Below are 14,807 nucleotides of genomic sequence, written 5' to 3' on the forward strand. Positions count from 1 at the left end.
AGGGTTTCCCGTACGGCCCACCGAGGGTTGGGACCAACCGCGCTGCACCTGCCGCGTCGGCCAACCGCGCTGCACCTGCCACGTCGGCCAACCGCGCTGCGCCCGGTGGAGGGTTTGCAGCAAGGGCAGGAGGAGCACCGCCCACCGCAGCGCCTGCAGCACCAGTGGCTCCCGATCTCACTCCCCTCATCGCTATCCTTCTGGCGCGCAGCCTGGCGCCTGTTTCATGTGTGTGTATGCCTGTGTTCGTCAGTCTTCCCGTCTGTATTCCTAACCCGTTTTTCCCATTCGTTCCTCTATGTGTCAATGTGCCTGTGTGCGTGTTTGTGAATGTCCCGTGTAACGTGTCTAACGTCTTTTCCCCTATGTTCCCAGGGAGGGTGTTCTAGGCGGTCCGTGGCGGACGCTTCCCCGAGGGCAGTCACCTCCCAGACGCAGGACTGAGCGCGTCGGATCCGCCCATCGTCGTGGGTTCGGGGCACTCGGTCCTGTTGGCACCCCGGGACGGGTAGTGCCCTTGGAGGGGGCGTCTGTCACGTTGAGGACCCCGGCCCCTCCCTTTTGGGCGTGTGTAAACGTTGTCCACGTGCTCTGTCTGCGTTTTCGGAACTCCGTGGTGATAACTTTGTTGTGTGAATAATGTGTCTCACCTGTGAATCGTCTCGTAATCACATGGGGCTAATGTGGTCTGTCTATTTAATGTGCGCTCGCGCAGTGTCCTGTGCTCGTCGTTGTCTAAAGTCTACACGTTGCTGTGTGTGTATATCTCTGTTCTCTGTGCGCTATTGCGCAATATCTGTGAATAAACTAAAAGTGACGTCAGTCCAGAAGGATTTCGTGTCTCGTCCTTCGTCCAGCCCCGAGCGTCACACTGTTAGTATATCAATATATAGTAACGCACCGCTTTTAATGACCAGTAACGTCAACAGCGTTGTAACGACAGGAAAAGTAATTAATTATATTATCCTGTTACTGACAAAATGACGCCGTTACCTAACGCCGTTATTTTTAACGGCGGTATTCGCAACACTGCACATTAGTTGTTGTGTCTGTAGAAGTAACAGCAGATATTCACACAGGCATTACTGTCACGTTACTGCCCCTGACCCCTCCTCTTTGGGCGTGTGTTTATGTTGTCTACGTCTAGTTGTCTGCGTCTGTGGATCTTCGTGGGTGTGGATGTGTCTGAGTGTTCATCTGTCTCACCAGTGGCTCGTCTCATGATCACTCGGGGCTTATGTTTTTTGTCTATTTAAAACACCTGGAACTGGAACTCCAATGTTTGCATTTATCTCACTCTCTGTAGTGAACCCACCTCCATATTCACCCACTTGTAGCACCACGTTCACAACCCCTCATCCTCCTCGTCAAAGTAACTTTGCAGTGCAACTATTTAAGAAATTGTAAGTATTAGTTTAATAATTATGAAAATTTGATAAACATATTTAAAAATCTTTAAAATTCGTATATAGTTCTGAATTTTCACTGAATATAAAGTTTACATCAAAATTGTTCCACTCTTTCATTTAGACCAAACAGAACCATGGGCTATAAATGTGGAATTGTGTCCCTGATCATCCTGCTGTTTGTTCCAGGTAGGATCTCTCTGCTTTCACTCAGTTGTATGTAGTTTAAACAGTGATTCTTTGCCTTTACTGAGCAACCTGGACACACCCATTAAACCCACTGCAGAGGTGAACAGTTAATCTAAAAGGCCCAGAGTGGCTGCAGCTGTTGGACAAACTCTGGTCTGTGATGTCTTGTTTTTGTTCAGGTCTAAAGTCAAAGTCAAATGTATTTATATAGCAATTTTTACAACATACAGTGTAGTGAGTAGTGAGGACACACTACCTATGTTGGGATTAGGAAAATACCTTGGGAGGACCAAGACTGAAAATAGAACCCATCTTTCATTGGGTGGCCCAGGTAGTAACAGTCCAACCAGTAATGCCTGAGGTCAAGATGTTCACCTGGGGAGTAACACTGCAGTTGGAGCCTACAATTCCAGTATCATTGCTCTGACACGGAATGAAAACCTGGCATTCATCACAAGACATTTACATTGACAATATCAACACCAAGAACTTTCATTCTAGTTACCTTATACTTAGCCTGATTGTGTGATTTATTTGTAACTTGTGTATTAGTCTGTATAATTTGTTTTTGTGTAATTTGTGTGTTAACGGGTCGCCCAATGGAGGATGGGTTCCCTTTTGAGTCTTGGTCCTCCCAAGGTTTCTTCCTATTCCCCACCATCTAGGGAGTTTTTCCTTGCCACTGTCGCCTTTGGCTTGCTCATTAGGGATTTGGACCCATAGTATTGTTAACCTTGTAAATCCTGTAAAGCGCTTTGTGACAACATGTGTTGTGAAAAGCACTATACAAATATATTTGATATGATTTGATTTGATTAATGCTGGTGAGGGAGGCAGGAAGCCTAGACAACCATATGTTTTACTGGCTTTTATTTAGCCAAGAAGCTGCACAGTTAGTGCTTCTCACATGTAACACATAAACTAAGCTAGACCTAACACCCAAGAGGACTGAACAAAGACAAGCACCATTAACGACATCAACAGACATATATATATACTTTAAAATAAATGAGCCCCTAGTGTATGGCATGACATTGATGATATAAGACACAGGTGAGACGGATGAACACACACCCAAAGTAAATATATCTATGGGCAATAACCAGATGCAGACCTCTCGTACACACACCCAAGGGAGGGGTCCAGGGCTACTTTGTGACACATCCCTTTTAGTTCTATTTCTACACTGAGTGGTCTGTCCAGTGTAGATGATGGATCTCAGCTAATTACATTTACATTTACGGCATTTAGCAGACGCTCTTATCCAGAGCGACATACAAAGTGTTTTGCATCTGATCACAAAATTCATCCTAGGTAATAAAACAGATAGGCCAAGAAAACCTGGAGTCAGACTTCTACTAAACTACAGGAGTCATAGTCTTTACCTAGTGTTTTGCAAGTTAGGGTTAGGGTTAGGGTTAGGCTAACCCTAACGTTTACCAAGAAGCACAAATAACCATAGACAGACATACAATTTAAGGACAACGGCGAGTGCTATCTCCTGAGTTAGTGCTCAAACAGGTGAGTCCTCAGTCTACACTTGAAGACAGCAATAGACTCTGCAGTCTGAGCGGCTAATGGAAGATTATACCACCATCTTGGAGCCAGGACAGAGAATAGTCTGGAGCTTTGTCTTCCATGAGACTTTAAGCATGGAGTTTTGAGTTGAGCCAAGCTTGAGATTCTGAGTGCTCGCTGTACAGATTGGCTTTTGACCATGGACATCATGTAGTGAGGGGCTAGTCCATTTTTGGCTTTGTAAGCCAGCATCAAGGTTTTATATCTGATGCGTCCCGCTACTGGAAGCCAGTGAAGAGAGCGTAGCAGAGGAGTAACGTGAAAACTTGGGGAGATTGAAGAACAGTTGTGCTGCAGCATTCTGAATTAGTTGTAGAGGTCTGATGACCCGTAGAGGAAGACCTGCAAGTAGGAAATTGCAGTAGTCCAGCTTTGAGATGACTAGAGACTGCCCAAGCACTTGAATAGCTTCCTGTGAAAGGAAGGGTCGCATTCTCGGTATGTTGCAGAGCAGAAATCTGCAGGATCTTCAGCTTTGAAACATGTGTTGAGAAGTACAACTGGTTGTCCAACCTTACTCTCAGGCTTCAAGCAGTTTCTGATGGTGATAAGAAGGTGTTCTCAAAGGAAACTGATGTCATTGTTTGGGGTTCCTGGAATGTACAGAAGCTCAGTTTTGCTAGGGTTGAGCTTCAGGTGGTGAGCAGTCATCCATGAAGCAATATCTGCCAAGCATGCCGAGATACACCCAGAAACCTGGGTGTCAGAATGAAGGAAGGAAAGAATTAGCTGGGTGTCATCAGCATAGCAATGATAAGAGAAATCATGAGACAAGATAATGAGAAGAGGGCCTAGGACTGAGCCTCAGGGGACTCCAGTGGAGAGTTTACATGGATTGGATGTGGATCCTCTCCATGTTACCTGATAGGAATGGTCTTCTAGATATGACTGGAAGCATTTCCAAGCAGAGCCAGTCACACCGAACAGAGAGGAGGATGTTGTGGTTGACCACGTCAAAGGCTGCAGAAAGATCTAGAAGAATTCAAACTGATGATAGCTTGTTAGCCCGTTTGAAGCCAGACTGATTAGGATCATGGAGTTGGTTCTGGGTAAGGAAGAGAGATAATTGGTCATAGACTGCTTGTTCCTGAATTTTTGATAGAAAAGGAAGAAGTGATACTGGTCTGTAGTTGTTCATGTCAGAGGTGTCAAGTGTTGCTGTTTTCAAGATTGTACCACTCTTGCCATCTTGAACACGGTAGGTAGATGACCCGAAACTAAGGACTTGTTGATGATTGCTGAGATTAATGGAAGGAGATATCTTAACATATTCTGGAAAAGAGTGGAAGGAATTGGATCCAGCAGGCATGTAGTAGGATTGCTGGAATTCAGAAGTTAATGTATCTTGTCTGAGGAGAGAGGAGAGAAAGAATCCAAGGAGTTGAGTGTTGGTTTAGAGATACTAGTAGGAATGTTGTGAACTGGGGAGAAGGACTGACGGACTGCTACAATCTTCTCTTCAAAGAAGATGACAAAATCCTCAGGAGTGAGAGAGGATGGAAGAGTGGTGAGGGAGGGATAAGGAGAGAAGAAAAATACTGAATAGCTTGTGTGGGTTGGATGCAGATTATTCAAATTTCTTTCTTTCTGCTGACTTTGCTGATGTGACTTCCAATGAGAATTTTGAAAGGAGAGATTAATTTGAGCTGAGGTCTGAATCTAGGCATCTTTTCTTCCACCTCCTCTCTGCAGTTCTTAGATCTCTTCTGTAACTGCGTAACACTTAGCAGCCAGGGGTGGATGGGACAGATCTCTTAAGCCTGGGGGATGGAGGACACAGAAGACTGATGGACGAAGAGAGCGTAGAGAAGAAAGTATTGATAATTGTGTCCTGTGAGAGAGAAGACAGACAGGTGAGGAAGGTAAGACAAAATAGTAGCAGCAAGGGTTGAGGGATCGATGGAGTGTAAATTTGGGTGAAAGTAAGAAGTATGTATAGAGGAAGTGCCAGTGGAAATGGCAGGGAGGGAGAAAGATAGAAGGTGATGGTCTGACAGGTGAAGTGGGGTGACTGTGATGTCCGATGGCTCGTTTAAAAACCAGGTCTAGAATGTTGCCTGCTCTATGAGTCGGAGGGGACAGGTTGATGACGAGGTCAAATGACGACAGCAAAGGAAGGATGCAAGATGAGAATGAGCGGGTTTGCTTTAATGGTGAATTGACCGAGGAGGGTGTCAAGTTTATCAATGAAGTTCTCAAGGGAACCTGGAGGGGGATAAATACCCATGATGTGAAAATTAGTGGGGTAGGATACAGTGATAGCATGGAACTCAAAGAGCTGAGAAGGAGAGTTGGGTGAAACACCACTCTGGAGATAACAGTAGACCTGTGCCACCTCCCCTTCCAAGGTGCCATAGAGAATGAGTGAATGAGAAGGCAGAGGACAGAGCAGCCGGAGTTGCAGAGTTCCCCGGAGTGATCCAGGTTTCGGTCAGAGCCAAGAAGTGTAGTGAGTGGGGAGATGCAAGAGCTGAGATGAAGTCAGCCTTCAGGACAGCAGATTGGCAATTCCAGAGTCCTCCAGTCACTGTGATTGGAGTTTGTGGTGAACATTGTGGGTAAATTAGGTTTTTGGTGTTGTGATGACTATGCTGGTATCTATGACCTCTGTGGTATACATACACAGGAAATAGCAGACATATTACACAGCTGTAGTCTTGATAATTTTAGGAACTAAGAGAAACCCTGCGTTTGATAGCATAGCAGGTGAGATGGATTATAATATTGAAAGACTTCACTCAGATATTGTGGGCCAAGACCATTTATATGTAATAGAAGAATTCTAAAATCAATTTGATATTGGTGGAACTGAGAGCCAGTACATTGCTGAGAGAACAAGATTATTGTGGTTGGATTTTCTAGCCTAACCCTGTCTACCACTGTGTAACCCTGTTATGCATGCGTTTGGTCTCTCATAGAGATGAGGGTGGTCAAACCAAAATGGTCACTTTGGCCCTGTTCTATCACAGGCTGCCTAGTCTTCACAATGTTTGACCATCAGTAATAACTGTCAGAGGTGTGAATTCCAGGTTCATAAAGTAAAAGTCCTCACCAGGATTTTGCTCAGGCTTCCTGGATTGTATTGATTCCACTAATTTTACCAGGATTGCACTAATTAGAAAATCTAGCAATTTGAGCAAAATCCTGGTGAGGACTTTTACTTTCTGAACCTGGAATTGACACCTCTGATAACTGTCAATCAATGCCACAAATCACTGTCAATTAAGCTATAACAACACCATTTTACACATCACAACCAAACAAGCGCTTCTGCAAAACCATTCATTTTATAAAACATGAGGGGATCAACTGACTGGGTTTTTTGCTCCTATAATTCTATGTCAGTTTTATTTTTTGTAATATATTTCTGTTTCTGGAGTTTCAGTTTCTCTAGGTGACACTGTCAGGGTGACATGTCATCCTCAGACCATCTGTGCTCTGCGGGAGTCAACGGTGGAGCTGAAATGTTCTCACTCAAACATCGACATCACAACATTCTTCTGGTTCAGCCCAAAACAACAAACTAAATGGAGGAATGAGGACCATCCAGAGGATTTAGTGTTAGACTCAGACTACGCAGGGCGTGTGAGCTACACTGAGATCACAAAATCCAGCTCAGCTCTTAAAATAACAGACCTGAGAGAAAGAGACTCAGGAGAATATCACCTCATGCTCTTTACAGGAACAGGAGAGAAATATCACAGCTCAACACCAGTCAACCTAACAGTTTCAGGTACTATAGCCTCTAATCTGCAGTTACAATTTAATTATATTCAGTTCATCTCTTCAGTGGTTAAAATAGTAAAAGTTAAACTCTATTCAGGCCTGCAGGTGAGAGTGACCCCTGTCTCCAGACTGCAAGGACAAAATGCTCTCAACTGCATCACTTCCTGCACTCTGAACTTTAACAACGTCCAACGTTACTTCTGGTACAAGAATGGACAATATACAAAAAAGTACACAGATGACAACAATGCCTTTGATTTATCCAGTAGAGATGAAGGCACTTACTCCTGCTCTTTCATTGGCATTAATGATATTCTCTCCCCTCCAGTGTGTGAGTATGAATTTCTCCTCAGATTGGTTCATTATGGTGTTCATAGAGGTCTTAAAACTTTTTTTGATATAACATTTTGATATAAGACATGATTGAATTCTGTGGAATGACTCTGTAACGATCTGCATGACGCAGAGCAGGGAGGCGGACACAAACGCTAAGGAGAGCGAGATTTAATAATCGGAATTCCATAAGCGGAGTCGTAATAACGGGCAGGGGTAATATCAGGCAGGCAGTCCGAACAAGAAATGTACACAGGCATGATGACAGCGACGATAAGGGACATGCATGTACAAAATATCCGACAATAGTCCAGTCCTGTGTATTTATAGTCCCTGAGTCTCCCATGTTAGACACAGGTGATAATGATGACAAGGGCGTGGCAGACAATGGGAAACCAGGGCAACAGACAAGCAGGGCAGGACTAACGGGCAAGGAACAACACAGACACGAGGGAACAGGGAAACCGGAGTGACAGCTAGGAGAGGGGGCGTAGCCCTACGTGACAGAATCCACTCACCATCACCACCACCTCACATCATCAGTGCAAACGCTGAGCCTCAATATATTCAGATCAGATATTGACTGGAGTCCTCACCTCTCTGTCTCCTGACTAACTAGACTGCATCCCAACAGGGCTGAAATAGTACAACTGTATAGTATTGAGGCTGATGTCAGAACTGTCAGGTCAGAGAGATAAAGGTCTGCATTATGATTGCTCTACAAGAGGTCATCTATCAATACTGCAGTCTGCTGACTCTCTCCCTGGGTTTCCCACACTTCATTTAACGACTTCTTACTGTTTCAGGTGTTTCTGATGAGCCATGTTGGAGTGTGAGCTACACAGACAGAAGAGTGTGTGTTGTGGAGGGATCATCAGTGGAGTTTCCCTGCACTTACTCACATCCCAGTGATGAGAAAGTTAATCACACATTCTGGTTTTATGTTCGTCCTAAAGAGGATCCACAGGACCTGAGTCTGGAAGAACAGTTTGCTGGTCGAGTGGAGTTTGTTGGAGATAAAGAGAGAAGCTGCACTCTGAGAATCAGAGATCTGAGAAAGAGTGATTCTGGAGAATATCGCTTTAAATTCAGCACTAAAGGGGGAGAGAATTTAAGTGGTAAACCAGGAGTCATTCTGATTGTTACAGGTACCTGTCCACACCAGGGCAGTTATTATCTTTTGTCAACTGAATCTACTCCTATGCTTATAAACTAGTAATAATAACAGTATACTGTTGCTATTATACAGATCTGCAGGTGAGAGTGAGCTCCACCCCAGTATCAGAGGGACAGTCAGTAACACTGAGCTGCAGCACAACCTGCACTCTGTCCTACAACCCCACCTACATCTGGTACAAGAATGGACAGCGTGTAACCCACAACCCCACCAAACACAACAAACTCTACCTGGAGTCAGCAGACAGTGGGGATGTTCTCCAGTATTCATGTGCTTTAGGAGGTAACACAGTTCTCTGTTGTTCTGCATGCTATAAAACTGTTCATGAAAATGTCAGTAATCCCTTGAAAATATGTTGTTAATAAAAAAAATGATTTTTTGCAGCTAAAAACCCATGATGGTTTTACCCATCCGCTCTAGGCTTGTTAGAGCAAGTTTTGACAGGTGAGGCACATGCAGGATGTTCATGGAGCTGCAGGTGCTAGGACACTCCCAGGATCCAGGGTCAGCCCTCCTTGGGAGATGTGCGTCAGCAGACCAGCCTAAGATAGCCTCCCTCCCTGAACACAGGGGGAGTCAGAGACGGGAGAAATACAGGGGCAGGAACAGTGATGGAGACAAACACAGTACACAGTAACAAACAGGGACATAAAGGGAAACAAGGGGTTTGGGGACAGGTATGCAGACAGATACAGGAACTGGGATAAACACTGGGTTCTGTTGCTTCCATGGCGACATCCCAGTGCCCTGTGGGGGGTGCAGCCCTGTAGAGGCAGCAGCAGGCTGAGGTCTCTGAGGACCCAGGCAGGCCATGGCAGAGAAAGGGGAAGGACACTAGCCAGGGGGGCACACAGGAGCTTCTGGAGAGCGTGTGCTGACTGTATTGGAGAACACCTTCATTGCCTTGTGGAATGCGCGACCTGCCCTGCAACACACACTTGTAGGTGCTTCCTCCTTCTCCTCAGAATGAGAGCTTTGCTCCACATTGGAGTCCTCTGGTGCCTCCTCTGATTCTGAGGGGGGGCACAAGGAACTCCTGTCTCTCCACATCCGTCCTCTGAGTATGCCTACTCCTCAATGTTGGAGGGGGCCCAGGAGGACCCAGAGGAGCTGTAGAAGCTATAGCCTGCATATCTTCTTCTTCTCTGGGAGAGTACACCCCCCAAGTATTTGATGAACTCAGGAAAGTAATTCCACATCATTGCTCTCGAGGTGTCAACTTTCAGATACACGGGACTCAAATTGAAAGCAAGGATAAGCCTTGAACACGATACAGACACACTTAAATACACAAATGAAAACAAGACACAAGCACAACACAATAACAAGACGAGACAGGTGAAATGTGTAACACACACACACAAAGATTAGCATGCAGGCTAACAAACACACACAGACAAATATTATACATAAGAGAGAGCAAAGAGGAGTCTTGCGGACCGTAACAGTACTTTTAAAATGCAATCATTACTTTAATGAGAGCAGGACGTTTGTCAGAGATTCCAATCACACCCAGGACCGCCAGAGGGTGCCGTCACCAGAATACTGACCAGTGCACCTGAACTCCATTATCAATTCAAACCACCTTACTTAAGGACTCTCTGAACAACACCCCATTGCAAAGTTTTGCCTCTTTGTGTTGCATTACCAAACAGTTGTTCTATATTTCTCTCTGTCTGATCCCCTTGTTGTTGACTTGCTCTGCCTTGTGATTCTTCTCCTGTTGCCTAGGCCTTGTTGTACCTCTGCCTGCCACTCCTAGTCTCTTCTGGTTGTTGACTCCCTGCCTGGATTTTTACTCTCTTGTTTTGCCTTGCTCCTTTGTTTCGGGGTTGTCCCTTTGGGACCTCTGTTTGCTGTGTTTTTGCATTTATTAAAATACTATTTATATATTTAATCTGCATATGGATCCTTCTCTGCCTTCTGAGTCACGATTGTTACAACGTTATTCAGAGCAATGTCTAATTCATTAACTATTTCGAGAATTCGACTTTTTTCAATTTTCTGTTGATTATGTGTGTCCTGGTTCATTTCTACAGGTCCAGAGGGGGGAATAGCGATAAAGCACATCACAGTGGGCGTGGCAGTCTGTCTGGGTGTAATTCTCATCACAGGAGCTCTGTGGATGTGGTGTGTGATCAGGAGGAAGAGAAGAGCAGACACACACACAGATATTCAGGTACTGAGAGAAGATCTCACTCTCAGATCATCAATCTGCTCCTGCTGATCTTTCAGTCTTCAAATGAAGTGAATGAAGCTGTGTCCTCCTCTTCTCTCAGATCCCTCCAAACTCTACAGATGACACGTACACAGAGCTCAACCCTTCAACCATGTCTTCAGATTACAACACTCTCACTGTAACTATAATTTCTGTATGCATGTGTGTGTGTGTGTGTGTATGTATGAGCGCTTATTTTATTGACTAAGTCTATTTATTATTCAGCCTGTTACAGGTACATACGCATCCTTGAATCCTGCAAACATGACCTCTGATTATAACACCCTGAGAGTAAGTTTCTAGTTTGTTTGTGTGTGTGTGTGTGTGTGTGTTTAATATCCTAATGTGTGTGTGTAATATGCTAATGTGTGTGTGTGTGTGTATGTTGGCTCTGTTCAGGGTGTTAATGCTTCAAACCATCACCTTCATAAAGCCCTGCTGAGAGGAGCTACAGGAGCTTCAGCAACAGATTATGAGAATTTACAGACACTCACCATAGCAACACATCCAAGAATACTCACCATAGCAACACATCCAACAAGACTCACTATAGCACTATACTATAAACCAGGGGTGGCCAACCCGCGGCTCGCGAGCCGCATGCGGCTCTTTGCCTGGTTTCATGCGGCTCCCCAGCCGGTCCGCGGGCTCACCTGCACAAACGGGGCGACACACTGCTACATTTTCGTGGTGCACGGTTAGTTTACAAGCCTAGCGAGCCGCTAATACTTTAAAAACCGGCGTAGTGGAAAACACGCATTTGACTGTCTTCACAGCTAATAATTTACACTCGCCACCCCCCCCCGCTCAACAGATTACACTCGCCCATGTACGATGTGGCTCTTTGCCGTAACACAGTAAGAAAAGTGGCTCTTGGTCTATGACGGGTTGGCCACCCCTGCTATAAACTATAGCCCACGGGCTTGTTTTAAAATCAACATCATTGTGTCATGATGTGAGTCACTGTGTGATTGTGATGGTTTGCCCTTGTGGTACTGCAGCTACAAGAAGACATGACCTCTGATTTGACCTCTGACTTGATCTCTGACTTTTTTTGGCTACTTTTGCATGTTGCTGTTGGTCATTCCAGCTGCAGTTGGAGTTGTAACACTGTGCTCTCTTTTGTAGACTCCATGCTGGAGTCTGTGTGAAGCATTTCTTTATTTCTTAATCCAGGGTTGTAAATGTGCTCCAGACTGAGGGCATTGACTCACAGCTCTGTCTCCTCTCTGCCTTTCACATAGAGCTGTCTTCATTAATACTCACCCAGAACACATGTGGACAATGACATGAATAGCAAACTGGATATGAATATATTTAACATACTAAAAATGAATGTTATCTTAATTGGTTATGAGTAAATAGTGTATAACAATGTATACATGTGTGTTTAATGCATTATTAGTAAATGCTTCTTATATAAGTAAAAAACAATGAAAGACTTTGAAACACTTAGAATGTTCATCCTTTCTCATATCACATACACACACGTAAACTCTGAAGCCCTGGTGTATCAGGACACTGAGCTCTTGGTCCCGTGAACACCTAGTTGACCCCTGCCCTTTCTCCCTTCATGCACACCTGTTGGGTTGTCCACCCTGCTCCCGATTTCGCTGTCACCTGCAACCCTTAGTTTTCCCTCTCTCTCTCATTGTGTCTCTGCCTCTCCTTGTCCAAGTGCCCTTGTCCAAGTGCCCTTTGTGCCTGAAATCATCTCTCCTGCCCAGTCCCTTGTCCAATCACAAGTGTGTTCTTCTGCTCTAACAACCAGCCCAGTCCTGCCTGTCTGCCTTGAGCCAGAGACCCTGCCACTCTATTCTCAGGGAAGGCACAAGACCACACCTCCCCTCTTACCTCAGCTGTGAATCTTTAAATTTGGCTCTTGTGGTAATTTACACAGAAAAGGGAAGGAAACCAAAAATGTATCATTATGTCACGTAGGGCAATGCCCCCTCTCGTAGCTGCCACTCTGGGTTCCCTTATGTCCGTGTTCCCTGCCTGTTCATCCCACGCAGCTCGTTTGTCTTCGTGATTCCTCGTTTGTTACCACGCCCCTGTATTATCGTTCACACCTGTCCCTCGTTTTCTGTCCCATGTATATAAACCCCTGAGTCTCCCTTGTCCTTTGTCTGGTGTTTTGATATTTTGGATGTTGGACTGTTTGATTGTATACCTGGCCGTCGTGTGTTTTTGTTTTGTGATTCATAGTCTGTTCTCGTGTCCCCCTGTCTTCGTTATGCCCGTGTTCGCCTGCTATTCGGACTGCCCTCCTGTGATCGACCCTGCCTGGCTTTCTGACGATGAGTATGGTATTCCCTTTAATAGATCTCGCTCCTCTCAGCGATTGTGTCCGTCTCCTCGCTCCGTGGCGCAAGCCACGTTACATAACACCAGACCCATCAAGGACACAGCGAGAGAGCGAGACTCTGGTGAGTTCAAACACTGTGAATGGATGTCGGCTGGTTTAATCCGGTTCGACTCTCCGGTATTTCAGTGCGAACAAACCAGAGACAGGAATACCCCTGGCGCTGCGGGTACAAGGAAGTCTCGTCGCCGACCAAAGAAAGCGCAGTCTCTTTCTATTGGCTTTCGCGACGAGACTTCATCTGAGCGCTGTGTGTCTGCCCGGTTTTGCGAACACGACGGGGAAAAACCTCCTGTAGTGTGAGCAGCGGGCAGACGGTCTGAGCGCACAGACAAGTTTTCACTTAACCCTCGGTTGACTCTCTCTGATCACCGCGAGCTCCCGGCACCTCAAGGGAGGCGGAGCCGCAGCAGAGAGAGCAACCGAGGAGCCTCTGTGTCTGTGTGTTCTGCCAGGCTCGACCCGGACCCGGTGGAGGAGGACCTCCCTCTGCTAATCCCAGAAGCCGCTCCCCGAAGGCCCCCCAAGAATTTTTTGGGGGGACGCAGTAGCCACGCACCCCGGGAGTGGCTGGCTCGGACCTGGGATGACGTCAGCGCGGCGGACACGCCCCCCGGTGACGTCAGTATGGCGGACACGCCCCCCGGTGACGTCAGTATGGCGGACACGCCCCCCGGTGACGTCAGCCCGATGGAGGTTCCGCCCCCCGGTGACGTCAGCCCGATGGAGGTTCCGCCCCCCGGTGACGTCAGCCCGATGGAGGTTCCGCCCCCCGGTGACGTCAGCCCGATGGAGGCTCCGCCCCCCGAGGACGTCAGCTCGATGGAGGTTCCGCCCCCCGAGGACGTCAGCCCGATGGAGGTTCCGCCCCCCGAGGACGTCAGCCCGATGGAGGTTCCGCCCCCCGAGGACGTCAGCCCGATGGAGGTTCCGCCCCCTGAGGACGTCTCACCCACGCCGGCTCCTGTTCCCGCTGCCCGCCTGCCGGCTCCTGTCCCCGCTGCCCGCCTGCGGACCCCGCCTGTCCCCGCTGCCCGCCTGCGGACCCCGCCTGTCCCCGCTGCCCGCCTGCGGACCCCGCCTGTTGTCCTTGAGACTGTGCTGCCCCCTGTTGGGCATGGACTTTGTGTTCCCCCTGCTCCGCCCTGTGCCTCCTATGTTCCGTTGCCCGTGTTCCCCTTGCTCCCTGGTCCTGTCCCTGGTTTTGTTTTGGTCCCTGTCCCTGTGGTTGTGTCTGTCAAGGTCTGTGTTCCTGTTCCCGTGTCTGTTTCCTGTGGTGTCGTCTCTGTCCCCGTCCCCGTCCCCATGTCTGTTCCCCAAGTTGTCACCCACCTTGTGCCTGTGCCCGTCTCTGTTGTTCATGCTGTCTTTGCCTCCGTGTTCTCCTCTGCCCTGTCCCCTGGCCCGACTCCCGTGTCTGTGTCCAGTCCTGCTCCTGTGCCTCGCCCTGGCCCTGTCCTGCCCCCCTGTGTCCCGTGTCATGCCGTGTCCCGGCCCAGCTCCTGGCCAGTCTCCATGTCCCCTGTCTTTGTCCCTGCCATGCCCCAGGTCCCATGTCCTGTTCTGACCGGTCCTGTCCCTCTGGTCTGTCCTGTGTCTTCTGTTCCTGTCCCTCGCCGTGTGCCGTAGTTCCCTGTCCTGTCCTAGTCGGTGTCCCTGTCCTGTCTGCCCTTGCGTGCCCCGGAGTGGCACGCTTTGAGGGGGGGTTATGTCACGTAGGGCAATGCCCCCTCTCGTAGCTGCCACTCTGGGTTCCCTTATGTCCGTGTTCCCTGCCTGTTCATCCCACGCAGCTCGTTTGTCTTCGTGATTCCT

General features: G+C 47.3%; 1 protein-coding gene across 1 annotated transcript; it reads left to right on the forward strand.

Annotated features, from left to right (window-relative positions):
- The first annotated feature begins 447 nt into the window (after window positions 1-447).
- LOC143525284 (uncharacterized) lies at window positions 448-12,446 on the forward strand. Its single transcript, XM_077019049.1, has 11 exons — window positions 448-616; window positions 1,307-1,403; window positions 1,531-1,595; window positions 6,553-6,906; window positions 6,997-7,230; window positions 8,039-8,380; window positions 8,482-8,691; window positions 10,449-10,588; window positions 10,689-10,766; window positions 10,853-10,918; window positions 11,027-12,446. Exons 3-11 carry the CDS (start codon window positions 1,544-1,546, stop codon window positions 11,327-11,329), a joined length of 1,779 nt encoding a protein of 592 aa, XP_076875164.1. The 5' UTR covers window positions 448-616; window positions 1,307-1,403; window positions 1,531-1,543; the 3' UTR covers window positions 11,330-12,446.
- The last annotated feature ends 2,361 nt before the right edge of the window (window positions 12,447-14,807 follow it).

This window comes from Brachyhypopomus gauderio, chromosome 1, assembly GCF_052324685.1.
Source record: "Brachyhypopomus gauderio isolate BG-103 chromosome 1, BGAUD_0.2, whole genome shotgun sequence".
Taxonomy (NCBI): domain Eukaryota; kingdom Metazoa; phylum Chordata; class Actinopteri; order Gymnotiformes; family Hypopomidae; genus Brachyhypopomus; species Brachyhypopomus gauderio.

What these genes read in the sequence shown, in the direction of transcription:
- LOC143525284 (XM_077019049.1), top strand. Translation starts at nt 1,544, where the DNA reads ATGGGCTATAAATGTGGAATTGTGTCCCTGATCATCCTGCTGTTTGTT. An exon ending in CATCCTGCTGTTTGTTCCAG is followed by an intron (nt 1,596 to 6,552) that starts GTAGGATCTCTC and finishes CTGTTTCTGGAG; the next exon opens with TTTCAGTTTCTCTAGGTGAC. An exon ending in CTGATTATAACACCCTGAGA is followed by an intron (nt 10,919 to 11,026) that starts GTAAGTTTCTAG and finishes GGCTCTGTTCAG; the next exon opens with GGTGTTAATGCTTCAAACCA.